Source organism: Meleagris gallopavo, chromosome 33 (assembly GCF_905368555.1).
Source record: "Meleagris gallopavo chromosome 33, MGAL_WU_HG_1.1, whole genome shotgun sequence".
In the NCBI taxonomy this organism is placed as follows: domain Eukaryota; kingdom Metazoa; phylum Chordata; class Aves; order Galliformes; family Phasianidae; genus Meleagris; species Meleagris gallopavo.
The window spans coordinates 72,501-100,379 of record NC_139437.1 but is presented as its reverse complement, the minus strand read 5'-3'; the positions used below and the strand labels follow the sequence as shown (position 1 = coordinate 100,379).

General features: G+C 57.4%; 4 protein-coding genes across 8 annotated transcripts; 2 read left to right on the top strand and 2 right to left on the bottom strand.

The window, feature by feature from the left end:
* Positions 1 to 486: 486 nt before the first annotated feature.
* On the top strand, positions 487 to 7,756 carry LOC104915762 (uncharacterized). The gene is made up of 11 exons (XM_085214761.1): positions 487 to 700; positions 1,289 to 2,116; positions 2,858 to 2,908; positions 3,015 to 3,176; positions 3,267 to 3,395; positions 3,695 to 3,783; positions 4,075 to 4,171; positions 4,930 to 5,126; positions 5,870 to 5,978; positions 6,803 to 6,975; positions 7,631 to 7,756. Exons 2-11 carry the CDS (start codon positions 2,087 to 2,089, stop codon positions 7,734 to 7,736), a joined length of 1,143 nt encoding a protein of 380 aa, XP_085070887.1. The 5' UTR covers positions 487 to 700; positions 1,289 to 2,086; the 3' UTR covers positions 7,737 to 7,756.
* Positions 7,757 to 9,187: 1,431 nt separating this feature from the next.
* On the top strand, positions 9,188 to 14,210 carry THAP7 (THAP domain containing 7). Of its 2 annotated transcripts, XM_085214697.1 has the most exons (5): positions 9,189 to 9,347; positions 11,622 to 11,701; positions 12,213 to 12,368; positions 12,974 to 13,117; positions 13,449 to 14,210. In XM_085214697.1, exons 2-5 carry the CDS (start codon positions 11,622 to 11,624, stop codon positions 13,930 to 13,932), a joined length of 864 nt encoding a protein of 287 aa, XP_085070823.1. In that variant the 5' UTR covers positions 9,189 to 9,347; the 3' UTR covers positions 13,933 to 14,210. The 2 variants fall into 2 exon arrangements, with proteins under 2 accessions (XP_085070824.1, XP_085070823.1); XM_085214698.1 differs by lacking the exon at positions 12,974 to 13,117 and having other exon boundaries at positions 9,188 to 9,347.
* On the bottom strand, positions 13,954 to 21,716 carry SLC27A5 (solute carrier family 27 member 5). Its single transcript, XM_085214685.1, has 10 exons — positions 21,212 to 21,716; positions 19,215 to 19,424; positions 18,602 to 18,760; positions 17,781 to 17,905; positions 17,503 to 17,697; positions 16,467 to 16,557; positions 16,132 to 16,330; positions 15,937 to 16,034; positions 15,137 to 15,267; positions 13,954 to 14,717 (listed from the first exon to the last, which is right to left on the bottom strand). The coding sequence occupies exons 1-10, from the start codon at positions 21,684 to 21,686 to the stop codon at positions 14,541 to 14,543; spliced, it is 1,860 nt and encodes a 619-aa protein (XP_085070811.1). The 5' UTR covers positions 21,687 to 21,716; the 3' UTR covers positions 13,954 to 14,540.
* Positions 21,717 to 26,072: 4,356 nt separating this feature from the next.
* LOC104917245 (osteoclast-associated immunoglobulin-like receptor) lies at positions 26,073 to 27,456 on the bottom strand. 4 transcript variants are annotated; one of them, XM_085214688.1, is made up of 5 exons: positions 27,296 to 27,447; positions 27,187 to 27,222; positions 26,791 to 27,069; positions 26,398 to 26,709; positions 26,073 to 26,280 (listed from the first exon to the last, which is right to left on the bottom strand). In XM_085214688.1, exons 1-5 carry the CDS (start codon positions 27,378 to 27,380, stop codon positions 26,093 to 26,095), a joined length of 900 nt encoding a protein of 299 aa, XP_085070814.1. In that variant the 5' UTR covers positions 27,381 to 27,447; the 3' UTR covers positions 26,073 to 26,092. The 4 variants fall into 4 exon arrangements, with proteins under 4 accessions (XP_085070814.1, XP_085070816.1, XP_085070815.1 ...); XM_085214690.1 differs by having other exon boundaries at positions 26,872 to 27,069; XM_085214689.1 differs by having other exon boundaries at positions 26,490 to 27,069; positions 27,296 to 27,456.
* Positions 27,457 to 27,879: the final 423 nt, after the last annotated feature.

Genomic DNA, 27,879 nt, shown 5'->3' with positions numbered 1-27,879 from the left:
ACAGAGAGCAATAAAGTCTGCCCTGAGCCTCCTCTTCTCCAGGCTGAACGCTCCCAGCTCCTTCAGCCGCCCCTCATCAGCCCTGTGCTCCAGAGCCCTCACAGCTTTGTTGCCCTTCTTGGAACCCGCTGCAGGGCCTCAACGTCTCTCTCGCAGTGAGGGGCCCAAAACTGGACCCAGTACCGGAGGTGCGGCCTCACCAGAGCCGAGTACAGGGGATGCTGAGCTCCCCGCTCCCGCTGGCCGCGCTGTTTCTAACGCAGGCCTGGACGCCGTTGGCCTCCTTGGCCACCTGCGCACACTGCCGGCTCGTGTTCAGCCCAGCACCAACCAGCACCCCCAGGTCCATTTCCTCCACACAACCTTCCAGCCGCTCCGCCCCAGTCCTGCGGCGCTGCCCGGGGTCGTTGTGGCCGAAGCGCAGGACCCGGCCTTTGGCCTTGCTGAACCTCACCCCCAGCAGCACCGCGTCGCCTCCGGGAAGGGGGGGTGGGGTGGTCACGTGTGACGTCATCGGGCGTTGGTGACGTCATCAGGGCCGGGGATGCCCGCAGAAGGCGAGCCTTGCACTCACCTCGCGGCAGCCGCCGCCGCCTCCTCCTCCCCCCACGCCCCGAAGCGCTGCCGCCGCCGCCGCCGCCGCTGCTTCCGGTCGCCGCCGCCGCTTCCGGTCGCCGCCGCCTTGCATCACTTCCGGCCGGTAGGCAGAAGTGAGCCAGGAGCATAGAGACTAGAGGAGAGGGCGCGGTCCTCCAGCCGCCTTCAGCAACCATAGAGACGGGCTGGGGGGAGGGAGACACGGTGACGACTGCCATAGAGACCCCACAGAGCCCTATGGGCGCTTTTGCGGGGACTTAAAGACCCCCATGGGGACCCTGTGGTGCCTCAATCCCCTGTGGAGACCCCCGAGGAGCTGCAGTCCCCCACAGACCCCTGTGAAGACCCCTAAAGGCTCCCATAGGGCGACCAACTGGGATCCCCTATATGACCTGTGTCCTTCATTGATCACTATAGATTCCCATGGGGATCCACACAGCTTTGGGTTCCCCTATGGAACCACATAGGGAAAACCTGGTCCTCCTATAGACCTGCAGAGGGGGATTTCCCCCACCAGCGTCCCCCTATAGGGCCTGACTCCCCCTATGGACCTCCCAGGTGACTCACAGAACCCCATAGGGATCCCCACAGGTCCTGGATCTTCTGTACTGACCCGTGTTGGTGCAGTGCTGATCCATTTTGACCCATGTTTTGTTGACCCATCATCCTGACGTGTTGATCTGCGTTGCAGTTGATCCCCGTTGACCCATGGTGGTCTATGCTGACCTGTGTTGCTCTTCGTTGACCCGCCTTGACCTGTGCTGACCCACCTTGACCTATGCTGACCTATCTCAACCCCCGTTTGACCCACACTGACTCAAATGACCGGGTGCACCAAGGAGGTGCCCCATGGAGATGCCTTGCTCCTCCGTGAAGATGCTTGGGTGCTCAAAGGAGATTCTTGAGTGCTCCAAGAGTGCCCTCGGGTGATCCTAGGGTACACCAGAAACATGCTTGGTGATCCAAGGAGGTGCTTATGTACCCGTGGAGATGCTTGGTTTCACAAAGACATTCTTGGGTGCCCCAGGGCGGTTCTCAGGTACCCTTGGTGATCTTTCTGTCCCTGCTCTACGCTTGGATGCTCACTTCTACGCTTGGATGCCCCAAAAAGATGCTTTGGGTGCTTCAGGGAGGTGCCCACATCCCTGGGGCGAGGGTTGGCCCTGATGCCACCCGGGGCAGAACAGATGTCCCTGTCCACCTGTGTCCCCTGGGGGGTGGGCGGGCACTGGGTAGAGCCTGGGGGGGGGCCCAACAGGAGGTGGGAGGTTCCTTGTGTCCTCCTGTGCCCGCGGCGTGGGTGGCACCAGCAGTGCCACACTTGATGCTGCAGGGACGTGACAAAGTGAAGAGATACCAGGGTGGTATTTGTCACCCCCTCCTCCCCCCTCCTCACCCCTAAGGACTCCTATGGGGGGCGGGGAGGGTGCTGTTATTGTAGTGTCTCCTCAGATTTTGTTTTGTTGAGCCCTTACCAGTTTGGGTCGTGATGGATGAGGGACCTCTCAAGCTGGCACAGGTGAGTGGGGACTGGGATGGGGAGAGGCAATGATGGGGAGGACTCCCCCACCCCTACCCAGGCATTGATGGGGGGGGGGCTGGGGACTGAGATAGGCTGAAATATGAGGGGACCTCTATGACTGGAGAGGGGGGTGAACTAAAAATCTGGGGGAGCTCCCTCCCAGAGCACCCAGATGTCCACGGCGGGGAGATGTAGGGATACGTAGGGATGTAGGGGGAGCCCCCATCCAGCAGAACCAATGGTCCAGGAGGGGGACAGTTGTCTGGTGGGGGGAGGGGGGTGGATTTAGGGGGACCCCCTCAACCATGGGACCCAAATTTGGGGGGGGGGGAGGACACAAGGTCTGAGAGAGGGTGAGTGAGGTTGTGGGGGTCACCCAGGTATGGCATTGGGAACACTAATGTCCTGGATTGGGGGGTGCAGGGATTTAGAAGACCCCTTTAAATTCACCGCAGGGGAGAGGAGCAGTGACGTGGGGACCCCATTTCCCACCTTTTTCCCTTCTCAGGGCCCCAGCCCCCCCTCCCTCCTTCCCCTGGCCCCATTGGCCTCCAGCCAGTCCTAAGGCTGGAATTGGGACATGGGGCGGGGACAGGGGCCACTCCTGGCCCAGAGCCAACGCTGCTTGTATTCCAACCATGGGAAAGCACCCAGGGTGGGGGGGTTGGGCAGGAAAGACCCCCCCCCCCCCAGCATCCCACCCTATGTGACCCTTTTGCTGTCCCTTCCCCCTTCCAGGCCAAGCGCCGGTTGGACCTGGAGGCGGAGCTTCGTGACCTCAGCAACCAGGTGGGCGGGGCCAGCGAGGTGTCACTCAACGCAAAGCCCTGCCTCCTTTTTGCATAGGAGGTAATGGAGCTGTCAATCAACACCTTGTGCCCCGCCCCTCCTGCAGGTGGCGGCGCTGGGGCGGAGCCTGGCGCACGAAAGGGGGCGGAGCCTGGCGGAGGGCGGGGCTTTGAGGGCCCTCGAGATCGCGGTGGGCGGAGCCAAAGCGAGAGTGGGCGGGGCCTTCCGGGCCCGGGATCGAGCATGGGAGCGGCTGCGACAACAGCAGGTGGGCGGGGCCAGCGATGGGGGCGTGGCGAGGGAACGGAACGGGGATAAAGAGGGGTGGGCGTGGCCTAACGTAGCCTCGCCCACCCAGGAGGCGGGGCGAGGGTTGTGGGCGGAGCTTGAGGCAGCACGTGCGGCGCGGGAAGGGGCGGAGCTTCGGGCGCAGGAGGCGGAGTCACAATGCCGGGAAAAGGAGGCGGAACTGAAGAGGCTGCGACAGGTGGGCGGGGCCAAGATGATGGGGGCGTGGCTACACGGGGAGTGGGCGTGACTACAGGGGTAGGGGCTACTTGGAGAGGGCGTGGCTACAAGGGAGAGGGTGTGGCTACGGGGAATGGGCGTGGCTACATGGGAATGGGCGTGGCTACGCCGATGTAGGCGTGGCTATACTGAAGTGGGAGTGACTACACGGAAGTGAGCGTGGCCAATTGGCTCGGGGGCGGGGCTAAACGGAGGGGGCGGGGCTCGATAGCAAATTGGGCGGGGTTTTCTGTGTGTCCATCACGGCCCCGCCCGCAGGCAGTGGCTGCAGCCCACCATGCCCGGCGGAAGGCAGAACAGGACCGGGATGACATCTCCACCCACCTGCCCCCCCCACCCCCACCCACGTGAGTGACCCCCTTTGGACCCGCCCCCCCCCCTCCCCGGCCATGCCCACAGCCCCCCATTGGCTGCCCCTACTTATGGCCCCTATAGGGCATCCCTTATACCCCCTATAGTGCACCCCACAAGCCCCCGTGCCGCATCCCCCTATAGACTCCATACAGTGTTTCCTATACTCCTCACGGCACAGCCCCTGTAACCCCAGAGTTTCTGCCCTATATTCCCCACGGCACATCCCCTATATACCCTCCCATGCTCCGCGCCCCCTGCCGACCCTATAGCCCCTATGGGTGCAGGGGGGACCACGACCCTGTGGGGCTGCAGGCAGCGCTGGTGGAACTGCGGGAGCACAACTGGGAGCTGCGGCAGCGCCTGCACCAAAGGCACGAGGAGGTGGGGGCTTATAGGGCACCTATAGGGGTACCTATGGGGCACATATGGGGGGACCTATGGGGGTACCTGTGGGCCAACTATGGGGGTGCCTGTGGGGCACCTTTAAAGGTATTTGTGGGGCATCTATGGGAGTACCTATAAGGGTACCTTATGGGGTACCTATAGGGGGACCTGTGGGCCACGTATGGGGGTACCTATGGGGGACCTATAGGGGTATCTATGGGGGCAACTATGGGGCACCTATGGGAGTACCTATGGGGGACCTATAGGGGCATCTATGGGGGCAACTATGGGGCACCTATGGGAGTACCTATGGGGGACCTATAGGGGTATCTATGGGGGCAACTATGGGGCACCTATGGGAGTACCTATGGGGGACCTATAGGGGTATCTATGGGGGCAACTATGGGGCACCTATGGGAGTACCTATGGGGGTACCTTAGGCCACATATGGGGGGCATCTATGGGGGCAACTATAGGGGCACCTATGGGGGAACCCGTGGGGCATCTATGGGGGTATTTGTGGGGCGCCTACGGGGTACCCACTGGGGAATGTAGGGCGTACTTATGGAGGGCACCCACAGGGGTGCCTATAGGGTAATCTATGGGAGTACCTGCCAGAATACCTACAGAAAGTGCATAGAGGGACCAATGGGGGTACCTGTATCATCTCCAACGGGGGGCCCTATATGGGGCACACACACACACAGAGGGTGCAGGGTGCATGTTTGGGACCCATGGGTTCCCCCACGATGCAGGCACAGGAGCTGCAGCGGGCGCTGATGGCTGCAAAAGCACGGAGCAGGGCAGCAGCAGAGGCGAGGGCGCAGCAGGAAAGGGAGCAGAGGGTGCTGCAGGGGAGGCTGCAGCACCCTTGGGTGCCCCCACACCCAACTGAAGCCACCCTGCGCGCCCGCTGCCTTCACCTGCAGGAGATGCTGCAGCGAGAGGCAGGGTGAGACATCCTGCGGGGTCCTTGGGGGGCTCCTGGGTGGGCTTGGGTGGTTCTACAGTGCCCCCAAGGTGGTCTCTTGGTGATCCCAAGGAGACCCTGGGTGGTCCCAAGGTGCTCCATCACGGGTTTGTGCTGTCCGAGTTGGTCCTGGGTGGTCCAACGTGGTCCCAAAGTGCCCGAGAGTGGTCCCAAAATGTCCCTGTGAAGTATCGGGTGGCCTCAGGGCGGTCCAGTGGTGGTCCTAAAGTGGCCCAAGGGTCCCAAGGTGGGCTTGGGTGGTCCCAGGGTGGTCCAAGGTTCCCCAGAGTGGGCTTAGATGGCCCCAGTGTTGCCCAAATTCATTCCAGGATGTCCCAAGTTGGACCAAGGTGGGCTTGGGTGGTCTCAGGGTGACCCAAGGGTGGTCCCAAAATGTCCCATGTGTCCCTATGAAGTATCGGGTGACCTCAGGTTGGTCCAGTGGTGGTCCTAAAGTGACCCAAGGGACCCAAGGTGGGCTTGGGTGGTTCCAGGGTGACCCAAAATGGTCCCAAGGGTGATCCCACAATGTCCCACCGTGTCCCTATGAACTACTGGTGGGCTCAGGGTGGTCCCAGGGTGACCCGAGATCCTCATGGGTGGCCCCATGGCGGTCCCAAAGTGAACCACGTCTCACGGCATCCCAAAGAACGTCCCCAAAGCCCCCCCCCCTCCCCCCACCATGGGTGCTGGTGGGTTTCACGGGGCACCCATGGGTGCTGCAGGGCGAGGGCGGCGCTGGGTCGGGCAGCGCGGGGGGCAGGACGGCGGCTGAGGGGGCTGCAGGCAGAGCTGGAGGAGCAGCGGCTGCGGGGGGAGCGATACCGGCTGCAGGTGGGTGGCGTCATGGGGGTCTCCATATCCCCACACATCCCCATATCCCCACACATCCCCATATCCCCACACATCCCCATATCCCACCCCACATCCCCACGTCCCACCCCACATCCCCACATCCCACCTCATGTCTCCATGTCCCGCCCCATATCCCTCCCCGTGTCCCCATATCCCGTGTCACGTCCCCATGTCCCCACGTGTCCCCGTATCCCTCCCCACGTCCCCGTATCCCCCCCCCATATCCCCACATTTCCCCATATCCCTCCCCATGTCCCCACGTCCCCACATCCCCATGCCCCACCCCATATCCCCACTCTATGTGCCCAATGTCCCCATGTCTCTACATCCCCATGTCACCAAACCCCATGTCCCCACATGTCCCCATATCCCACCCCACACCCCCGCATGTCCCCATATCTCTCTATGTCCCCACGTTCCCACACGTCCCCATATCCCACCCCACGTGTCCCCATATCTCCACATGTCCCCATATCCCACCCCACGTGTCCCCATATCTCCACATGTCCCCATATCCCACCCCACGTGTCCCCATATCTCCACATGTCCCCATATCCCACCCCACGTATCCCCATATCTCCACATGTCCCCATATCCCACCCCACGTGTCCCCATATCTCCACATGTCCCCATATCCCACCCCACGTATCCCCATATCTCCACATGTCCCCATATCCCACCCCATGTGTCCCCATATCTCCACATGTCCCCATATCCCACCTCATGTCCCCACGTCCTCACGTTTCCCCATATCCCACCCCATATCCCCTCATGTCCCCATATCCCACCCCACACCCCCACAGGCAGAGGCCACCGAGGCGGCACATCGTGCCCTACAGGACCAGCTGGCCGTGGTGACATCGGGGACATCCCGTGCCCACGCTCAGGGTCAGATCCTTCGCCGGGCTCTGGAGGACATCGGAGACGGCACCGCAGCCACCGCGTGCCACGTGGCTGCCCTGCGGGTCCGCCTCAGGTGGGACCTATGGGATCTCGTTATGGCACCCTACAGCCCCCTAGTGCACCCTATAGCCCCCCCCACAGCCCCTATTAGAGCCCTTACAGCCCCTATAGCACCCTACAGCGTCTTACAGTCTCTATAGCACCCCACAGTTCGTATAGCCCCTTCTAGCCCCTATAGGACCTTATAGCACCCTATAGCACCTTATAACTCCCCACAGCCCCTGTAACACCCTGTAGCCTCCCGCAGCCCATATAGCCACCCTAATAGCCCCTATAGCACCCTACAGCCACTCCAACAGGCCCTATGGCACCCCAACAGCCCCTATAGCACCCTATAGCCTCCCACAGCCCCTATAACACCTTATAGTCCCCTATAGCCCCTTATAGCCCCTGTTGCACCCTACAGCCACCCCAACAGCCCCTATAGCACCCAAGGGCCCCTATAGCACCCTATAGCCCCCCCACAGTCCCGATAGCACCCTATAGCTCAACAAAGCCCCTATTGCACCCTATAGCCCCCCACAGCCCCTATAACCCCCTGTAGTCCCTATAGCACACTGTATAGTGCTGTGTAGGGTGAGGGGGACGTGCAGGGGGCCATACGGGGCCAGAAGGATTATGGGGAGGCTGTCTGGACCCCCCTGACCCCATCCCAATGTTCCCCCCAGGTGTGACCCCATGACACTGAGCCGCACCGTGCGCAGGATGCTGAGGGGGGAGGACGAGGAGGACAGCGAGGGGGGGCAGAGCAGCAGCGATGGGGAGCAGCTCTGAATGAATGGGAGCCACGGGGGGGGGAGGGGGCGACTTCAATGGGGGACGGAGTCAAGGGGCGGGGTTAAAGGGGGCGTGGTTTAAAGGCGCGGAGCCAATGGAGGCATGGCTCAAATGGGGGGGCGAGGTAACTGGGCGTGGTTTAAGTGGGCGTGGCTTTTAAGGGGGCGGAGCCAATGGGGGCAGGGCCCACAATGGGGCGATCTAAGTGGGCGAGGCTTAAGGGGGGGCGTGTTTTAAGGGGCGTGGCTTAAAGGGGGCGAAGCCAATTGGACGTGGCTTTAAAGGGGGCGTGGCTTAAAAGAGGGCGTGGCTTTACAGGAGGCAAAGGCAAGGGACGTGGAATAAAGGGGGTGTGGCTTTAAGGGGGCAGAGCCAATCGGGTCAGGGCCCACAATGGGGCGATCTAAGTGGGTGTGGCCTAAAGGGGGTGTGGCTGGAAAAGGGCAGAGCCAATTGGACGCGGCTTTTTAAAAGGGGGTATGGCTTAAAGGGGGCGTGGCTTAAAGAGGCCGCAGTCAAGGGGCGTGGCTTAAAGGGGGTTGGTTTAAAGGGGCGGAGACAATTGGGGCGCAGCTCAATGGGGGCGGACAAAGTGAATGTGGCTTAAAGGGGCATGGCTTTAAAAGGGGGCGTGGCTTAAAAGTGGGCGGGTTCAGGGGGCGTGGAATAAAGGGGGCGTGGCTGGAAGGGGGCAAAGCCAATTGGACGTGGCTTTTAAAAGGGGGCGTGGCTTTTAAAAGGGGGCGTGGCTTAAAGTGGATGTGGCTTTGGAGGGGCGGAGTCGAGTGGCGGGGACTAAAGGGGGCGTGGTTTGAAGGGGCGGAGCCAATGGGGGCATGGCTCAAATGGGGCGATCAAAGTGGGCGTGGCTTTTTACAGGGGGCGTGGCTTTAGATGAGGGCGTGGCTTCAAAAGGGGCAAAGCCAAGGGGTGTGGCTTAAAAGGGGCGTGGTTTTTTAATGAGGCGTGGCTTGAAGGGGCGGAGCCAAGTGGGTGTGGTTCAAAGGGGCGGATTTGAAGGGATGTAGCTTAAAGGGAAGTGGGATAAATGGGGGCGTGGCTTAAGGTCGTGTGTAGCACCTGCATGGGGTGGCTCAGGGCTGCAGAAGGGCGGGCTGGGGGGTTCATAACATCCCACCGACCCACTGTGCAGCCCCTCCAGCAGCATTTTGAGCACTATAAACGAGATTTGCCTTGAAACACTCCAAATCTTTTTTTTTTTTTTTCTGGAGAGGAGTGGGAGGTGCAGTTCTGGAGCTGAGACTCCCCCAGCCCCTACAGCGCGGCCATCCACCCGCCTTCCAGCGGGGCATCAATGGGGGTGGGCGCGGCGCGTGTGCCTTATAAAGAGGAGGGCGGGGATTCGCTCGGCCAATAGCAGCGCGGGATGACCCGGAAGTGTGGCAACGCAGCCAATAGGAACGGAGAGGCGGGGCGTGGCGGTGTTCCCGCGTGAGTTGGGGTGGGGAGGCGCTCTCGGCAGGGGCGGGCGTTCTCGCGTGAATTGGTGCTGGCGCTCTCGCGAAGCGCGGGCGTTCTCGCGAGAGGTGGAGCTGGAGGAGTTGGCGGCGGCGGCGGCGGCGGCGGCGCCGGGATGGGAGCGCCGAGGTAAGGCCGCGGCCCGGAGCGGGCAGCTGAGCACCGCCCGGCCCCTGTCACAGCCCCACGTCCCAACCACGACCCTCGGGGCGGGGTCACACCCCTCACCCCCCGCCCGAGCCCTTTAGGGGGGGGGTCTTCCCCGTTGGCCCCTTCCGGCGGCCTTCCTTAGCAACCGCGGCCCTTAGCAACGGGCTGCTAGGCCCCCCCCCCTCAGCGTGTTCCTGAGGGGTTTCTATGAGGGCTCAGCGGTCCCTGAGGAGCACCTGTGGGTTTTTTGAGGGGGCTGGGGTCACGTGTGGGTTTTTTTTTTTTTTTTTTTTTTTGGAGGGTTGGGATATTGGGGTCACCTGTGCATTTTGTGTGGGTCTCTGTAGGATCCCAGGAGGGTCGGCTGAGGGTCTGGTGGTGCTTTGGAGGGATATGGATGGCTGTGGGGTGTCAGTGGGTCTGGGGTTTCTCTTTAAGTGGGGTCTGGTGTAGTGCTGTGGGATCGTGTTGAATCTTGGAGGGATTGTGGGGTTACCTGTGTGTCTGGGAGGGGATCAGGGAGGGTCTTGGGGAGTGCTTGTAGGTTTGACAAGGCTGCGTGTTATTCAGGGCGCGATGGGAGGTCTTTAAGGGGGCTCTGTGGGGCACCTGTGGGTCTCAGAGGGGAGCTGTAGGTCTGTGTGTGTGGGGTATGTGTTGGTCTGGGGCCTCTCAAGAGAGGGGATCCAGCATTGGATCTTGGAGGGAACCTGGGGGGCATGTGTACGTCTGGGGGAGGGGGATCGAGGGACTGTGGAGGGGCTCTGGAGGGATATGGAAGACTGTGAGGGGTCTGTGTGGGATATCAGTGGGTCTGGGACATCTCAAAGTGTAGCTCTGTGGGATGGTGTTGAGTCTTGGAGGAATTGTGGGGTTACCTGTGTGTCTGGGAGGGGCTGTCGGGGGTTTTTGGGAGACAGTTGTAAGTTTGGCAAGGCTGTGTGTTATGCAGGGGGCAACAGGGGGCTTTAAGAGGGCTTTATGGGATGCCTGTGGGTCTCAGAGGGGAGCTGTAGGTGTGTGTGGGGGGTATGCATTGGTCTGGGGCATCTCAAGAGAGGGGATCCAGCATTGGATCTTGGAGGGGACCTGGGGGGCATGTGTACGTCTGGGGGAGAGGGATCAAGGGACTCTGGGGGGGCTCTGTGGGATACCTGTGGGTCTGGGGGTGCTCTGGAAGGATATAGATGGTTGTGAGGGGTCTTTGTGGGGTATCAGTGGGTCTGGGGCATTTTGAAGTCGGGTCTGGTATAGCTCTGTGGGATGGTGTTGAGCGTTGGAGGGATTGTGGGGTTACCTGTGTGTCTGGAAGGGGATCAGGGGGGTTCTGGAGGGTCTTGGGGGGTGCCAGTAGGTTTGACAAGGCTGTGTGGTATGCAGGGGGCAAAGGGGGGTCTTTAAGGGGGCTCTGTGGGGCACCTGTGGGACTCAGAAGGGAGCTGTAGGTGTGTGTGGGGGGTATGCGTTGGTCTGGGGCATCTCAAGAGAGGGGATCCAGCATTGGATCTCGGGGGGTTGGGGCATATGTGTGTCTGGGGGAGGGGGATCAAGGGACTGTGGAGGGGCTCTGTGGAATGGTGGGGGTGTCCAGGGAGACATTTGGGGCTCTTAAGGGGGTTCAGAGGGTTTTGGGGGGTTCTGGGGTGGCGCATGAGAGTCTGGAGGGAGCCTTGTGGGGGCTCGGGGCTCTAGAGGGGCATCTGTGGGTTTGGGGCGTCTGTAGGGGGGAGTTTGAGGGAGCTCTGGAGAGCATCGTTGGATCTGCAGGGGTATCTTTGGGCCTGGAGGAGGGCTGAGGGCGTGTTTGGGGTGCTGAGGGGTCTCTGTGGGCTCAGGGAGCTCTGGGGGGTAGCTGTAGGTTTACAGTGGGGGGGGATTTCTGGAAGGACGTTGGGGGCTCTGAGGTGATTCGAGTGTCTTTCATGGGGACCTGTGGGTCTGGGAATGGGACTTTGGGCTCTGAGGCAGTTCCTTGGGGGGAGTGTCGGGGTTGTAGGGTTTGGGGTTGACCCTTGGAGAGGGGACACTGGGCTACGGGGTCGTTTGTAGCGGGGAAACGTTTGGGGCTGTGGGAACTTTGAGCGGGGGTACGGCGGGCGTGGGAATTGAGAGAGAGGGAATGGGGTGAGCGAGGATTTTGGAGAAGCTGTAGGGATTCTGGTTGGGCAGCTGGGGTGTGAGGGGAAGGGAAGCAGGGACTGTGTGTGATCGTGGGGGGGAGGGAGGGGGTCCCATATCCCCATATCCCCCCAGATGCCCCGGCACTGCTCCGCCGCCGGCTGCTGCACCCGCGACACACGGGAGACCCGCAGTCGAGGGATCTCCTTCCACAGGTGGGTGCCCTGGGGGGGGGGGAAGGGGGCTTAGGGGTGTGGGGGGAATCCTCTCATCACCCCCCAGAACTCCCTGTGCAGTGGTGTTATCTTAGTCTGTTTTTTTTTTTTATTATTATTATTGCTTTGCCTTTTTTGGGGGTTGATTTAATTCTCTCTCTGCTTTTTTTGCAATGGTTTGACCCAGCTGTCTGTTCTAATTTCTTTATTAGTCATCTGACCCAGCTGCGTCCTTCTCTTTTACCAAGGGTTTGACCCAGATGTATTCCCTTCTTTTATTAATGTCCTTGGTATGCCTCCTCCTTTATGATGGGGGTGCTCTCATTTTCCCCCCCCCCTCCATTCTATTTACAAGCAGCTCCTCCCTGGGCTGTTCCATTCACACAAACCGGGGGGGGGGGGGGTCCACCCCTCCAACCTTTCAGAAAACAGCCTTGCGGTGGGGGGTGGGATTTCAGAGCATAGCTGATGTCATTCCCCCCTCCCCCATATCCCCCATATCCCCCCCCAGGCTGCCCAAAAAGGACAACCCCCGTCGGGCTCTGTGGTTGGAGAACAGCCGACGACGGGACGCGAGCGGCGAGGGCCGCTGGGATCCAGCCTCCAAGTACATCTACTTCTGCTCACAGCACTTTGAGAAGAGCTGCTTTGAGATCGTCGGCTTCAGGTGCCTAATGAGGAGCCTAATGAACAGGGAGCCTAATGAGGGACACCCTTCTGCTTTGGGTTCCTGACCTGGGAGGGGGAGTAGGAGGGGCTGGTGCTCCCCCTGCCACGAGGAAATGGTTTGTTTTGTGTTTGAGTTTCCCAGTTTGGGATCCTTCCCACCTCTCGGTGGAAATGGTTTGCTCTGACTCCTCCCCCCCCCCCCCCATGCCTCAGTTTCCCAACTTGAGATCCTGCCCCCATAGATGTTGGGGTCTTCCTAGGGACCACCCAGGGCGTTTTGGGGACCCTACCATGGTTTTAGATCCCCTAAAGAACCCTGCCCAGGAACCTTTGGTGTTCATGGGTCACTTTGGGAGACCCTCCCCCAGGTTTTGGAGCACCCCAGTGATTTTCTGGGTACTTTTGGGAACCCATCCAGGCTTTAGACCCCCCCACCTTGGGGCTTTTGGACCCTCCTAGGACTGTAGAGCACCCCAGGGAGCCCTTGTGGTTCCTATATTTTTTTTTGGGACGCTCCTAAAATTCTGATGCTCTTAAAAACTGATGTCCCTCCCCAAAAATGCACTGACTCCTCTTTTTGTGTCCTTCACCACCCCAACACAGCGGCTACCACCGCCTGAAGGAAGGTGCTGTCCCCACTGTCTTTGAGTCCACCTCCCCCAGACCCCCCCGGACCACAAAGCCCAGACTCCCCCCCCCTGATGCTGACACCCCAAAACCCCCCCGGGGAGTCACCAGGAAGTGGAGGTGAGTGCTGTGGGGGTCTCTGGGGTGGCAAAAAAACACAGGGTGCTGCTGTTGTATTCCCCCCCCGTTTAACCCCTGCCTTCCTGTCCCCTCATCTCATTTAACCCTCTGCCACTTTGTGTCCCCCCACCCCGTTATTATACCCCCACACCCCATTTAACCCCCAGCCATCATGTCCTGCCACCACATCCCCCCACTCCATTCAACCCTCTTCCATCATGCCCCCCCCCCCATTAACATGTTCCCCCTCCCCATTTAACCTCTGGCTGTCACCTCTCTCCCCATCACGTTATGCCCCCTCCTCATTTTATCCCCACTTCTCTCCCTACAGACGGGATCCCCCCACATCCCCCCCGGACCCCTCCTTCTCCACCGACGTCTCCTGCTTCCCCCGCGAAGGCGAAGACCCCGCCGGTGTCCCAGCACTTCCAGGTCCCTCGGGCGCCCGCGGTCATCTCCCAGATACCCTTTTGGTGACGACAGAGGACAAAGAAACCATTACCCTCCCTGAAGAGGACCCCCCTGGACCCCCCCGCCCCGTTTCTCCTTCTCTCTACATGCTGCGCTTGCCGCCGCCAGCCGGCGCCTACATCCAGAGCGAGCACAGCTACCAGGTGGGCAGTGCCCTGCTCTGGAAACGCCGTGCCGAAGCTGCCCTGGACGCCCTGGATAAAGCCCAGAGGCAGCTCCAGGCCTGCAAACGTCGGGAGCAGAGGCTGAGGCTGAGGGTGGGTGAGCTCCAACGGGAGCGCCGGGCCCTCCCCGAATGCCGCAGGACCCCCAAGGAGCCTCAACTTCTCAGCGGTGGACAGTGAGGGTGTAAATAGAGAAAACACTTTTGCCTTTTTTTTGTTTGTTTGTTTTTATGGAAAAAAAAAATCAAAGGGACAGCTCGCATCTGGAGGCAAGGATTAAGGATGGTGTTTCCCCGGTTGGATTTGCTCACCAGGAAACTGTTATAGGGAGAAGTCGACCGAATTGGTGAGCTAATTGATGAGTGTGTCAACGTGTGTCTGTGGGGAGCTTGGAGCTGATGAGGTGCTTGAACTAACAGAAAATTGGGTGGAGGGAAATAAATCAGTTTTGTGCTGTATTTGTTGGAAGAGCAGAGTGTCTTGGGGGCACGGTATGTTTCTAGGGCTGGCACCGAGTGCCTTCCTGGCAGTGGGGAGGGTTTGGGGGCACCATCTGTCCCCTCCAAAAGCAGAAGACCATCTGTTGGAGTCCAGAAAACACCTGTCATCATCCAGGCATCCAGCTCGACCTAAATTACTGGAATTAAGCCTTTAATTTCTATATGAAGATGAGTGTTGAAACCAGCCTGTCACCCTCATCGTGCTCCGGTGCTGTCAGAAATGATTTTCCCCCCCCCCACCCCCCAAATTTGTCTGTGAAACGATCAACCATGGCAGAGCTCCTCTTCCTACAGGTTGAGGCTCCCATCCAGGATGTTGGCGTAGATGCTGGGGTTCATGGGCACGTAGGATTTCTTCTTCTCGTCGCGGAAGAAGAGCGGGTCTGTGATGACGTTGGGGTCGAAGCCTTCTTTGACAAGGTTGCCCTTGCACTGCTTGAAGGTCCCAGTGATTTCCAGAACGTTCTGTGGAGATTTACGGGGTCAGAAATCGGGGATTGATGCCGTTACCTGCATGGGGTGGTGTCCACTGTCATCAGAAATGCGGGGGCTTTGGAAAAGACGTGGGACCCCAACTCTTGTTATCAGCACAGGGTGACAATGCGAAAGTGGTGACACCATCATCACAGGGGGACCCAGGTGACAACGTTGGAAGCGGTGACACCGTCAGCATGGGATTAGAGACAACAGCATCAGAACTACGGGGACCCAGAAGGTGTCGTTGGCATACGGTGACCAACGCCGACTCGGGGAGACTCAGATAAAAGAGGGGGACCGTGGTGCTTTCCAAGGTCTCCCAGCGTCAGGGCGGTCCTGAGGCTGTCATCAACAGCACTGTTGGAAAGAGAGGCCCAGACCCACTCCTGGAGCGCCCCGAGGCTCACCTGGATCCGCACGAAGCGGGGTGCAGCGTAGATGGGCAGCGTGTCCCTGGTGAAGGCGTAGAGGCTCTCGCCATCGAAGCTCTCTCCGGGTTTCAGGCGCACAGCCGCCATGCCGCACTTCCCCTCGCACCCTGTCAACGGCACCAGGAGTTGTTCAGAGCAAGTTTGGGCAACTTGAGTCTTCTTGATGATGAAGTGCTGCTGGGTGCTTATTTTGGGTCACTTTGGCCACCTCTGTGAGCACGTAAGGAAGGTGACAACACCATGTGTGTCCAAAATAACAAACCACGTGGGAAATGGAGTGCTCTTGAACCTGGAGGCCACTTGTGGCCATTTTCGGGACGCATCAGTTGCCCAGAATATATCAGATGTTGATTTTTATTTTATTATTATTTTTTTTTTTAGCTATCAGATCCCTCTGTTTTCTCTGTGATGTCTGTTTGGACCGTTGTGGGGACATTCCGTGGCCAAAACAACTCTGGCCACTTGGCTTGGGCAACCAGGTCACCTCGGTGGGCGCTCAGACCTTCACAGAACGTTCCCAGACACTTATTTTGAGTGAGTAAATTCTGTTTTCACCTTCTCGGCGGCCAGTTGGACCGTTACGTGAATATGTGAGCCCTGTTTTACTCTTGTTGGTGGGCCACCGTGTCGGTAATTGTGAACCCCAAACAACAGTGGGCTCCTATTTTGAGTCAGCAAGTCTTACTTTAGCCTTCTTGGTGGCTTCTCAGACCCACATCGTGTGACTGAAGCATCACTGGGTCCCCGTTTTGGTCCCTGCACTGCCTGGTACTCACCTGGCACGGACACCCCATAGACATTAACCTCCTGGATGAAGTCCACCATGGCCAGAGTGGCCTCTACTTCTGTCGTGGCCACGTTCTCACCTTTCCAGCTTTGAAAGCAAAGGGATGAAGCTGTAAGGAGAAATTTGGGCTGGGAAACGGCATTGCCCACATGGATGTGGGAATAACCGCGTCAGAAGGAATTACCGGAAAGTGTCCCCAACACGGTCCTGGAAATAGAGGAATCTTTCCTGATCCATCATGAGGAGGTCACCACTGTTGAAGAAGGCATCACCTTTCACAAAGACGTTTCTCAAGATCTTCTTTTCTGTCTTCTGGGAGTCGCCCGCGTAGCCGTGGAAAGGGGTGCTTGAGGTGATTTTGATGACCAGCAGCCCCGTCTCACCTTCAGGGAGGGAAAGGAGGATTTGGGGCCAGGCAGCGCTTGCCTTGGTGCTGGAGAATCTGTGCCCCAGAGGGAATGTTGGTGTTTTTTTTTGCTGGCTCCCCTGCTGTAAAGGCCATCACAGGGCTCTTCTTACCGGGGCGAACGCGGATGCAGAATCCATCTTCATTGCGTACAGGTTCATCCTGCTCCACGTTGTACTTGATCAGCTCAAAGGAAGCAAAAGCCTGGAGGGCAGAGGAGGGACAGAGAGGAGTCGGTGAGTGAAAGAGAAGTGCAGGATTAAAATGAGCAGGAGAATGTCTCTGCTTCCAGCCCAGGTCCTCTGTCGTTCGCTCATTAAAACTCACAGACCTCCCCCCCCTCACTATCCAGTCCCAAAGTCTTACATAGTTTTGTTTTTAAATCTGAAATAACGGCCTTTTAAATAAGATGGAATCAAATATATTCAGCTTCACCAAGCTCATCCGCTCTACCTTTTGGAATCAAAGATCTGTGGGAGAGCGCTGAGACTTGGAACAATGGGAAAAGATTGGAAAAACCTCATTTTGTAGCTTTTTTTGCTCAGTGGACTGGTGGATAGAGACCAAGAGTTGACACCAGGATGTCGTGTGTTAGGTCTATATGTCCACATTCCCACAGACACTCCAGAAACTTGGAGTCAGTGCCGGTGAGTCAACGTTGCCTAATCCTAATCCTTTCCTAATTTTAGGAGGAAGTTTTTCACCCAGAGGGTGGTGAAGCGCTGGAACAGGTTGCCCAAGGAAGTTGTGGATGCCACATCCCTGGAGGCATTCAAGGCCAGGCTGGATGTGGCTCTGGGCAGCCTGGTTGGCGACCTGCACACAGCAGGGGGTTGAATTGAGATGAGCATTGTGCTCCTTTTCAACCCAGGCCGTTTTAGGATTAATTGGGAAAAGGGTCAACTTTTGGATATGAAGAGTTGATCTTGGAGATTCTGCTCTTACGTCCAGCCAACCTGATGGATCATGCTAGTTTTGTCAGGTTGGTCATTATAAGGAGGGCGCCCTGGAAACCCAACTTGTAGGGCAGTGTTACCTTCCCCAGCTTGGCCACTACAAGCAGCTTACGCTGAAGACCCCAACCAACTCGAGGGTGTGCATTGGCATCCCCGAAGTGACCAGCATTTGTTCCTGTCATCGTTGTCTCACCTTGAGGAACACGTTGGCCCTCCCCACGGCCCCGATCTTGCCGGTGTAGTTGATGAAGCCAGCGTTGCCTTCAGTGGCCCCATAAAATTCGCTGATGGAGATGGGGCCGAAGCGCTGGAGGAACTCCTTCCACACCACTGCCCGCAAGCCGTTGCCTATCGCCAAACGCACGCCGTGCTCCCGGTCATTGGCACGCTGCAAAGGAAGGGAACATCTCAGCATCTGCCCCCACGGTCTTGCGTTCCCCCTGGGTGACTTTGGGGCTGGTAGGGCTTTACCTTGGGTGAGTTGCAGAGGTAGCGCATGAGCTCACCCACGTACTGGATGACGGTGACGTTGTAACGGCGGCAGTCATCCCAGAACTGGGAGGCAGAGAACTTGGCTCGCAGGACACAGGTGGCTCCTGTGGGAACACAGATTCCCTTTTTCTCTCTTTTTTTTTTTTTTTTTTTCTTCGTCTGTCCTTTTCCACGTCTGGTCTTCTGTCTGCTCACTCACATGTTATGGAGTGTTGTTAGGGTCGTTTGGTTAGGTCATGGTTGGACTCAGTGATCTTTAAAGGTCTTTTCCAACCTGAGTGATTCTATGTTCACCCGATATCGAAGGTCTCTCGTTTTCTGCTGTCTTTTGCATTCCTCTGTAATTTTTCCATTCTCACTTTTTTTTTTTTTTTTTTTGGACATCTGCCTATCCACTAATCTGTTTGTAAATCACTATGTTTCTTCCCTCCACTCTTGCATGTTTTTCCATCGTCCCTCAGTCCATCTCCAGACCGCGCTGATCCATCTCCATTAATACATCCACCCATCTCTAAAAAATACGCAGCACCGTAAAGCAACCGTCCACCCATCTCCGTATATCCGTCCACAAATCTGTCCATCCATCCTTCTCCATAAAGCATCAAACCAGATCCATAAAACATCCACCCGTTCTTCACTCATCTCGTTACGGACGCAGCTCCTTTTCCTCTTTCTTGTCATCTCTCTCTCCATCCTCTTGCCTCTCCCCGCACATTTCCCCACCTGTCCATCCCCCTCAGCCCTGTCCAGCTGTCCTAACACCCACGCTGGCCAGCCCCCAAGGGACATGGGACACATACCGACCTCGAGGCAGCCTCCCACCCCAATGAGCAGCCCAGCCGAGTGGTAGAGCGGCAGTGTTGTGTACACGACGTCGTTTTCTCGTAGGCCACACATCCGTGCCAGGTTGGCCACCATCATCACCTTCATCTCTGTGACCACTGCAGCTTTGGGCAGCCCTAGGGGTGGGAAATGTGCTTGTTGGAGGTGCCTGGATGGGAAGGGAGGTTCTGGGGGCATGGGATGGGATGAGGGTGGTGGGTCTTCTTTCCTGGAGGACTTCAGACCTTGCTGAGAGCCAGGGGGAGATGCGTAGCTTGGGGTGGGATCTTATTTGTGGAGTTGGACTGGGGAGGTTCTGGCCTCTCTGTCCCCGTGGGAACACAGTGGCTCTGTTCTACGTAACACATGGGACATAGCCAAGAGGAACCTGGCCCAGGTAGACTCATGATGGTCAAGGTTGGAACAGGGACCACTCAAAACCCCTCTCAATCTCCCCAGAACCACCTGCACCCACAGCACCCAGGGACTCCAACCCTCCAGCCCTCACCCACGGCACACAAACCCTCTCATATGCCGTGAAGGAGGCACCCAGATGCTGTCCTCCAAGGAGGAGACCCCCCATGGGCTCACCAGTGGTGCCAGAGGTGTAGATGTAGATGGCTTTGGAGTTAGTGGTGGTACGGGTGCGATAGTGGTCGGGCATTGGCTCATCAGAGGCAGCCTCGATGGCAGGCAGCAGAGCCTCAACCCCTGGTGTGGGTGACGTGGAGTTCAGATAGAAGACACGGACGCCTTCCTGCTTCAGGTCAGGCAGCACTTCTTCCACGACAGCCTGGAGCTCTGTGGGATCAGGGACCAAGGTGAGGAGGTCCCCAAATGGAGAGGCACATCACGTACCACAAATGGGAACCCTGGTCATGATGGGCACCCATCACGGTTTGGATCCCCAAAGATCCCATACAGGCGCTTGATGGAACCTAAATGCGCACCCAGGGCATTGCGGATGGGTTCCTCAAAGATCCCAAATGGTCACCTGATGGATCCCAGATGTGTGTCCTGACTGAATGTGCCCCAGGGCACTGCAGATGGGTTCCCTGGCGATCCCAGATGGGCACTCAATGGATGTCAGGTGGATTAGATTGATGGGGATTAGATGGGGACCCCAAGGATCCTTGCTGGGCTCCAGATGCACCCCTAAAAGGGCCCCCAGTTTGCACTTCAGCTGGGTACCTCAGTCAGATGGGCACCTGAGACCCAAGGATCCCAAATGGGCACCCCAGCAGGACCAGCACCCAGAGGACCCCACGTGGGAACCATGAGGATCCCAAATGGGCACCCTGAGCACCCCGGATGGGTGTCCTATCCAGGTATTGGAGACATGGATTTTCTTCTGCTCCCCAAAACGTCCTCCATGCGATGCAAACCAAAGGACCTTTGGCCCCAGTAATGGTCTGGCAATAATTAACCCACAGCCTTGGAGGCACCAAGGTGCCCTCACCGGGGCCGAGGGGTGCTCACGCGTGTGCAAAGGGCAGCGCACACAGCTATGGCTACGCCTGGGTGTGCAAACACGCGGCCCCATGTGAACAGGCTCTCTCACACTTCCACACCTTCACAAACAGCTCCCACCCACCCGTGCTGCCTGCACGTGCAGCCAGGATCTGCAAATTTGCACGGCCGCTGGCGCGCATGCAAGTCTGTGCACAGACCCTGCCAGGTGTGCAGATGCGTGCAGGGACACTTGACAGTAACGCAGACACGCGGGCAGTGGCGCTGCCATGCAAATCCACGCAGGAACACCAGCACATGTGCAAATATTTGCAGAGACACACTGACTCATGCAGTTGCTGAAACGCAAAGGAACGCATGCAGAGATACGAACGTGCGCGCAGACACTGGAATCCGTGCAGATCCATACGTGGCCACGCACCAACACGCGTGTCAATATGCCCTGGTTGACGCACCGCAAACATGCGCGCAGATGCTGGCGTCTGCTCACGTGCACAGATGGTGACATGCGTGATAAGTGCACGCACAGGCATCAAATCTGTGCGCTGAGACGTGTAACCACGCAGGGACACTAACATGCGTGTGAGCCTATGCATGGATGCTGCCACACATGGCAAACGTATGCGCAGACGTGTGTGCAGTCCATGCACTAACATGCACAGACACGTGTGCGCACCCACGCAGGGACGCTAACATGCATGTGAGCCTATGCATGGATGCTGCCACGCATGGCAAACGTATGCGCAGACGTGTGCAGTCCATGCACTAACATGCACAGACACGTGTGCGCACCCATGCACGGACACTGACACGCACAAACATGTGCAGACAGCAACATACACGCAAACGTGCACAGGTTTAGATGCGTGCAAGCCCGCAAGAGGCAGTGGCACACACACACACACACACACACACACACGCATGCACAGGCACGTGCACACTCTTGCAGTCACTGATGTGTACAAATCCACGCAGGGAAAACACGAACCAACAACAAGACCCATCCCAAAGCCAGCCTGCGCACACACACACGCGTGTAGGCAGACACCAAACTGTGCGACCCTCCGCCCTGGCACGCACACGCACACCCCTGGGCAGCCCCCAGCCCCCCCACTCACCACTGCAGCTGAGCACGATGTCTGCCCGCGCAGCACTCCGCGCATGCAGCAGCGCACGGCCACGCACGTTGCAGTTGAGGCAAGCCATGGCACAGCCCAGCTTGGCCAGTGCCAACCACGTCCAGACGTAGGAAGGCACATTGGGAAGGAAAACAGCCACGGTTTGGCCCGGCTGCAAACCCAAATGCAGAGCGAAGGCACGGGCAGCGCGGTTGCTCTTCCGTTCCACGTCACCAAAGGTGTGCACCTCATCCTGGAACAGCAGCAGGGGGTGCTGGGGTCGGCGTCGAGCGTGGCTTTGGAAAACCTGCAGGAGGGTGATGGGAGGCCGGCGGGACAAACGCCAGCGGCACCGCAGGGATGAGCCCACCAAAGTCACAAAGGCTCCCAGGTCAGCCCAGAGGAAGGGGAACCAGTGGCCGTGAAGCAGCAGCAGCAGCAGCCCGGCCACGGCTGCCACCAGCACACCCAGCATGGTTCTCTGGGAGCAAGGTCCAATCTCATGCACCTTGCCCTGGCAGTGCTGAGATTGGAGTGGTTGTTTTCCTTTTTCTTTTTTTTTTTTTTTTTTCTTCTGTACCCTTTGCTTTTTTTTTTTTTTTTTTTTTTTTTCCAGCAGTGTGGGGGCGGTTTGCATCACTGCGTTGCTCATCCATACATCCACCCTCCTGCTGGGCCTCCTGGGGTTGCACCTCCTGATCCATTATGGACACACCAGAGGTCTGGCCACTTCCTGTCTGCCTGTCCCTCCATCATTCCACCTGTCTGTCCATCTATCCACCTACCCACCCTGTCTATCCGTCTGTCTGTCCTTCCAGCCCCGAATCCTCCACATGGTTCCCAGATCCTTCATCCAGCTCCTAAATCTCCAGGCTGCCCCCAAAAAGGTCCAATTGACCCCAAAACCCTCAGTTCACCCCCTAAACTTCCGTTCACCCCAAAGATCCCTATTCATCCCCAAAACCTCCAACACCAACTTCTACACCCAGCTCCAGATTCCCCATCCAGCCCCCCAGGTTTCTCCCTCTAGACCCCGAAACCTCACTCAATTCAGACTCCAAACCTTCATCCAGCCCTCACATCCTTCATCCAGACCCACAATCTACACCCAGACCCCAAAAAGCCCCAATCAACACCCAAACCTCCATTCAGCCCCCCCAAAACCTCCATCCATCTCCAAAGTCTCTACCCCAAAAAAGCTCCGCTCAGCCTCAAGACCCCTATCCAATTCATCCCCAAAATCTCCATTCGACCTCTAATCTAACATCCATCCCCCCAGACCTCCTCCCATTCCCCAAATCCTTCACACAGCCCCCGAATCTCCACCCAGACCCCAAATCTCCATCCAACTCTAATCTCTACATCCAGCCCCAAGCAATCCCCAAAAACCTTTGTTCAGCCCCCAAAAAGCTCTGTATTTTCCCTCCTCACCATAATGCAAACCCAACCCAGTCTCTGCTGTCTAAGTACACAAACTGGGTGTGAGCACTGGGCAAGCTGTGTCTTGAGGGATAATTAACCTTTGCGCTAATTAAAACAAACACCAAACAGGTTTGGGGTGACCTCAGTGCTGTGTCACTGACCTTCAGCCCTGATTTCAGTGCCTCGTGCTGTGAAATTATCAAAGGATTTGCGATATCATCGTCAGCAAAACCCTGTGCCCGAGGGCTGATTCTGTTGGGATGAGATAAAGGGAAGGTAAAACCTCCCAGCAATGCGAATCCTGCCCTGAAAGGAAGGATAAAACCCTCCAGAATTTGAGTTTTCCACGTTGAGATGAGGATGAAACTCTCCAGAAGCAGCAATCCTGCCTCAAAAAGAGGAGTAAACATTTCCAGAAGCGCTGAGGAATGGTTGGAGGAGATCTCCGGGCAAACCATCCCCGGGGATAAAGGAATAGAAATGAGATGGCAGTGCTTTAAGATCATGTGTCAGAGGGTACAAGAGTTCTCCAACCCCCAGCATAAGAAATCAGGCAGGAAACCAGCATGGCTGAGCAAGGACCTGCTGGTCAGACTGAAGGATGAGAAGGAAAAGTCAGGGCGGCGAGAAGTTTGGAAAGGGATGTAAAAGGGAAACATCTCTCCCATTTTTTAGGAAAGGGATAAAGGATGAATTGGAGAGCCTGATCCTCCTGGAAGAGATGTTAAAGCACATGAAGGATGAGCAAGGGATCTGAGATGGCCAGCATGGCTTCACCAAGGTCGTGCCTGACCTATCTGGTGATGGAGTGACGGCACTGGTGGATAAAGGGAAGGCAACTGACGTCATCTACCTGGATTGCACAAGGCCTCTGACATGGTCCTGCAGCACATCCTTATCTCTAAATCAGGTAGAGATGGGTTTGAAGGCTGGGCTATTCAGCGGACAAGGACTTGGTTGGGTGGCTGCAGCCAGAGGGCTGCCCTGGGCTGCACCAAAAGATGGGGAGCAGAAGGGAGAGGGAGGGAGTTGGCCCCTCTGCTCTGCCTTCATGAGATCCCATCTGCAGTGCTACGTCCAGACCTGGACAAGAAGGATGTGGGGCTGTTGGAGTGGGTCTAAAGGAAGGCACGAGGATGCTCAGAGGGCTGGAGTACGTCTGCTGCAGAGACAGACTGTATGAGCTGGGGGTGTTCTGTCTAGAGAAGAGAGATCTCTCTCTGATTCTCCATTACTCAAAAGGAGCTGACAAGCAGGAGGGGGACCGCGTTTTTACACGGTCTGATAGTGATAGGACAAGGGAGGATGGATTTAAACTGAATGAGGGGAGTTTCAGGTTAGATGTGAGGAGGAAATTAATCACTCGGAGGGTGTTGAGGCAGCTCTGCCCAGAGAAGCAGTGCGTGTCCCAGGAGATGCTCAAGGATGGGATGGATGGGGCCCTACAATTCTGTGACTGTATGGTTCGTTCTGTGATCTTTAGGGTCCCTTCCAAACCAAACCAAACCAAACCAAACCAAACCAAAGTTATCTTACGACTCTATGAAAAACTGGGGCTGGTCAGGAAGTTGAGCGGAGGCAGAGCAAGGAGGGCAGCTGACCCAAAGAGACCAATCTAAATCAATATTTGTATTTACGATTACTGATACTTCTCTCTTCCACCTTAATAAACAGATTTTATCTCAACCTACCAGTCCGACAGGTTTTGCCTCATTCTCTCCTCCATCCCACTGAGAGGAGTGACTGAGGAGCTGCTGCCGAATTGCCACATCCTGCCTGGAGGGCGAGGGGAGCAACGACTGGATTCACAATTAACCCCGATTCAGGTGCAACGATACGCAGAGGTTGGCACACTACCATCAGTTTTAATGAGAATCCATGTAGTACAGTTATCCCAAAACGTTGGTACACAAATATCCCCCCCTCCCTCCCCCCCAAAATGGCACTCTTTGCATTCAGAATCTATACTGAACTGTGCAGCTAAACTACCTGACCTTAAGGAGCCAAAATGGCTTTCGAAAATCTGAGAGTTACTTAATAATTGCATGAGAGAAAGAGAAAGCTGGGTAATAAAGAGAAAGGATGAGATTAAGGGAGTTGGATGGGAAAATGATCGATCACCCCCCTGATTCAGGGGTCTGTTTGAGGAATTCCAGTGCTGGAAATGGGATGGGGACGAGTCCTCATCCAGAGGTCACCTCAGACAACCAAACAGCAACGATGGCCACCAAGAAGATGAAGAACACAACCGTATGGCTGTGTACACCTGTGTTCATCTCCTGTGCTCACCTGATGATGCGCACTCGTGGGCTTACTGGCGATGTGGCTTCGTCAGCTCTTCCATTCCCTTTGGTGGATCACCGTGCCCTCTGCTGGAGCTCCTCGCAGTGCCCTGCTCTCTCTTCGTTCATCAACTCATCCCATCACTTCTCAACCGCAGCAGATGAGATTTCCTTGGGATGACAGCAATCTCTTCCTTTCCAAACAGCTCCACGGGCACGCATCACTTCAAAGGCACGTTTTGAGCCAGTATAAATACAAGCTCCTTTTTCATTCAAGAACCATCGAATCGTAGGGTCGCAGAACCACCGAGGTTGGAAAAGACCCACAGGGTCACCCAGTCCAAGCCAGTTATCATATTTGGAGTCAGAACAGTTAGCTCAGCTTTGTGGGCCAAAGCACTGACTGTCACGAGTCTTATTTCTATTCCTTCTTCCAGTGTCACAACAGAATGTCCAGAGCTTCCTGTTCCCCCCTTTATTACAAAGCTCTTCCATGCATGCAGTGCACACGTGGCAGCGCACACAACTCACCTGCACTGTGCACGCTGGAGGTACACGTGTGCACACGACACACACGTGTTTGTGCACACGTATGGAGGCATCAGTGATGCTTCCCAACTGCTACCTGGGCGTAGATAACAGAGGGCTGGGGGTCAGCGGGGGGGTTGGGGGGCTGAGTGCTGGGGGTCACAGCTTGCAGCTCCATGTAGGTCAGACCCTCGCTGTCACTGGAAGGCACCTGGGGACACAGTGGGAAGGCAGAGTTTCACCATGGGGGTCCCCAGTTGGCTCCTGGAGAAACGCCCCACAAGTGATGTTTGGGGTTCTTCCTACAGGGTGTGAAAGTGCCCCACGGGGTCTGAGGGGTATTTAAGTTTTGGAGGGGCCAGGGGCATCTGAGGGCTCAGATTTGGGTGTCTCCACAGTGCGGATGTGGAGTTCCTCATGGTCTGGGTTTGGGGGGATGTGCTTCACATTGAGGCAAACCGTATGAGGCTGTGGATCCCCTGGGGTCCCCATGGACAGGGGTTGGGGCTCTAAATGGGATCAGGAGGTGTTCCAAGGGTCAGGCTGGGGTTTGGGGTCCCCTGACCCAGACGCTTACCTGGAACTCCATGTCCTCAGGCTTTTCTGCAGGGAAGGGGAATGGAGTGGGGCTACGGGGGGCTGAGGAGCCTTAGAGGGGATCTACCGAGAAATACAGACGTTTACACCCTTCCCCACCAGGGCTCTCATCTCTCCGTATCCGACGTCTGCGGGCAGCAAGGAGGAAGAGGACGACGAGGATGAGGATGAAGACAAAGGCAGCAGTGCAGCCCCCAGCCACTGCCAGCACCGGGTTCCCATGGGAACTGTCTGCAGCACCTGTGTGGTCCGGGTGTTTGGGTTATCACATCCCCAGCCACCACCTCTACAGGGACAGGAGGTGACGCAGCCACTCCTGGGCGGCACCAGGGGTACCCAAATGGGGTTGAGACCCACCTGGGGGTGCAGGTGTGGGAGTCACCTCCAGAGTCACGTTATTGCCAAGGGGTGAGGACACAAAGGGGTAAGCCCAGGGGCGGTAGGAGCACCTGTAGGTGCCGCTGTCAGCTGGGGTCACCCCAAAGATGGTGAAGGTGGCTGTGCCCACCGCATGGAGGTGCTGGCGCTGGATGGGGGCTGAGCAGCCGTCCTTGTGCAGGAGGAAGGTGGCCCCGTAGTCCTTGTTCCAGCACTGGATGGTGACATTGGTCCCTATCTCCACACGTTCCTCGGGGCTCAGGGAAATGCTGGGAGGGGGCAAACGGCGATCTGCATGAACGGAGGGTACAGCAGTGGGACACGGTGCTGTTGGGAGCACCCAGTGCCATCTGCTGTCCCCAGTGCCCTCACCTGTCAGCACCAGCTCCACAGGATTGCTCTTCTCGGATGGCACTCCTGACCAAGACGCCCGGTACTGACACCGATACGTACCTGCGTGCTCCCGATTTGTGCTGAAGAAGTAGAAATCAGTCGTGTTCTGCTGCTTGTTCTTCCCCTTGTTGTATGTCCAGCCTCCTTCCTGGTACAGCCAGACCCAGGCAGCCAGCTGGGGCAGGTGGCACTGCAGGGTGACAGTGTCCCCCAGGGACACCCCCTGGCTGGGGTGCAGTGACAGGGAGGGTCGGGGCACTGGGACAGGGGACAGCAGTCAGGCTTGTCCCTGCACACCCTCCTCTGCCCCTCTGATGGCCCCCTGATTACCCTCCCCTCCCTCTGTCCCCATTCTCCCCCTGTCCCCATACTCACCATGCTGTGCTCTGCTCGCTGCCACCAGCCACCAACCTGCAAGGGACACGGTCCTGGTCCCACACAGGGCCACCAACCCCCGTGGCACCACGTCCCCATTGTCACTCACCCAGGATGAGGGCCAGCGCCATTGGTGCCATGAGGCTGCAGCAGCTTGGGGACAGCGAGACTGCAGTGGGGACAGGGAGTGGCATTGAGCTGCTGTCAGTTCCCCTTTTGGGACAGGATGGTGTGATGTCACCTCCTGATGTGGCAATCACTGCCCAAATGGGAAGTGGCACTTTGGGGTCCCCAGCAGTGTGGCACACATGGAGCTGTGCAAACAGTCCCCGTTGGTTTGTCCTTTGCAGTTTGTCATCACTCGGGTGTCACACACTGTCCCAAAAGTTCTGCCAGCACGTGGCCCTGCACGTTGTCCCCCATAGGACGCCAAACACAGCACATGGCTCCCATGGGATGTCACACAAGGTCCCCAACACTTCCAGCCAGCTGTCACCACGCACTTTGGGTACCACACTGTGTCCCCACTGTGCTTTCCTCTGCCATCCCCACTGGGAACAGCATCGGGGACCTTTGGGGACACAGTGACACCCCACAGACATGGGGCACACTACGAGGACGCACACGTATATGGGGCACACGTGGTGCTGACACTGGTCACATGCTATGGACACGTGTGTGCAGTGATGGCAC

Coding starts and splice junctions, on each gene's coding strand:
- THAP7 (XM_085214697.1), top strand. CDS start 11,622: ATGCCCCGGCACTGCTCCGCCGCCGGCTGCTGCACCCGCGACACACGG. Junction 12,369..12,973: donor TTTGAGATCGTCGGCTTCAG/GTGCCTAATGAG, acceptor ACCCCAACACAG/CGGCTACCACCGCCTGAAGG. Junction 13,118..13,448: donor GGAGTCACCAGGAAGTGGAG/GTGAGTGCTGTG, acceptor CTCTCCCTACAG/ACGGGATCCCCCCACATCCC.
- LOC104917245 (XM_085214687.1), bottom strand. CDS start 27,380: ATGCCACTCCCTGTCCCCACTGCAGTCTCGCTGTCCCCAAGCTGCTGC. Junction 27,070..27,186: donor AGCGAGCAGAGCACAGCATG/GTGAGTATGGGG, acceptor CCCCTGTCCCAG/TGCCCCGACCCTCCCTGTCA. Junction 26,281..26,397: donor TCCCACACCTGCACCCCCAG/GTGGGTCTCAAC, acceptor CGGACCACACAG/GTGCTGCAGACAGTTCCCAT.
- SLC27A5 (XM_085214685.1), bottom strand. CDS start 21,686: ATGCTGGGTGTGCTGGTGGCAGCCGTGGCCGGGCTGCTGCTGCTGCTG. Junction 16,558..17,502: donor GGGCCAACGTGTTCCTCAAG/GTGAGACAACGA, acceptor TCTGCCCTCCAG/GCTTTTGCTTCCTTTGAGCT. Junction 16,331..16,466: donor CTGCATCCGCGTTCGCCCCG/GTAAGAAGAGCC, acceptor CCCTCCCTGAAG/GTGAGACGGGGCTGCTGGTC.
- LOC104915762 (XM_085214761.1), top strand. CDS start 2,087: ATGGATGAGGGACCTCTCAAGCTGGCACAG. Junction 3,177..3,266: donor AGCGGCTGCGACAACAGCAG/GTGGGCGGGGCC, acceptor TCGCCCACCCAG/GAGGCGGGGCGAGGGTTGTG. Junction 3,396..3,694: donor AACTGAAGAGGCTGCGACAG/GTGGGCGGGGCC, acceptor CCCCGCCCGCAG/GCAGTGGCTGCAGCCCACCA.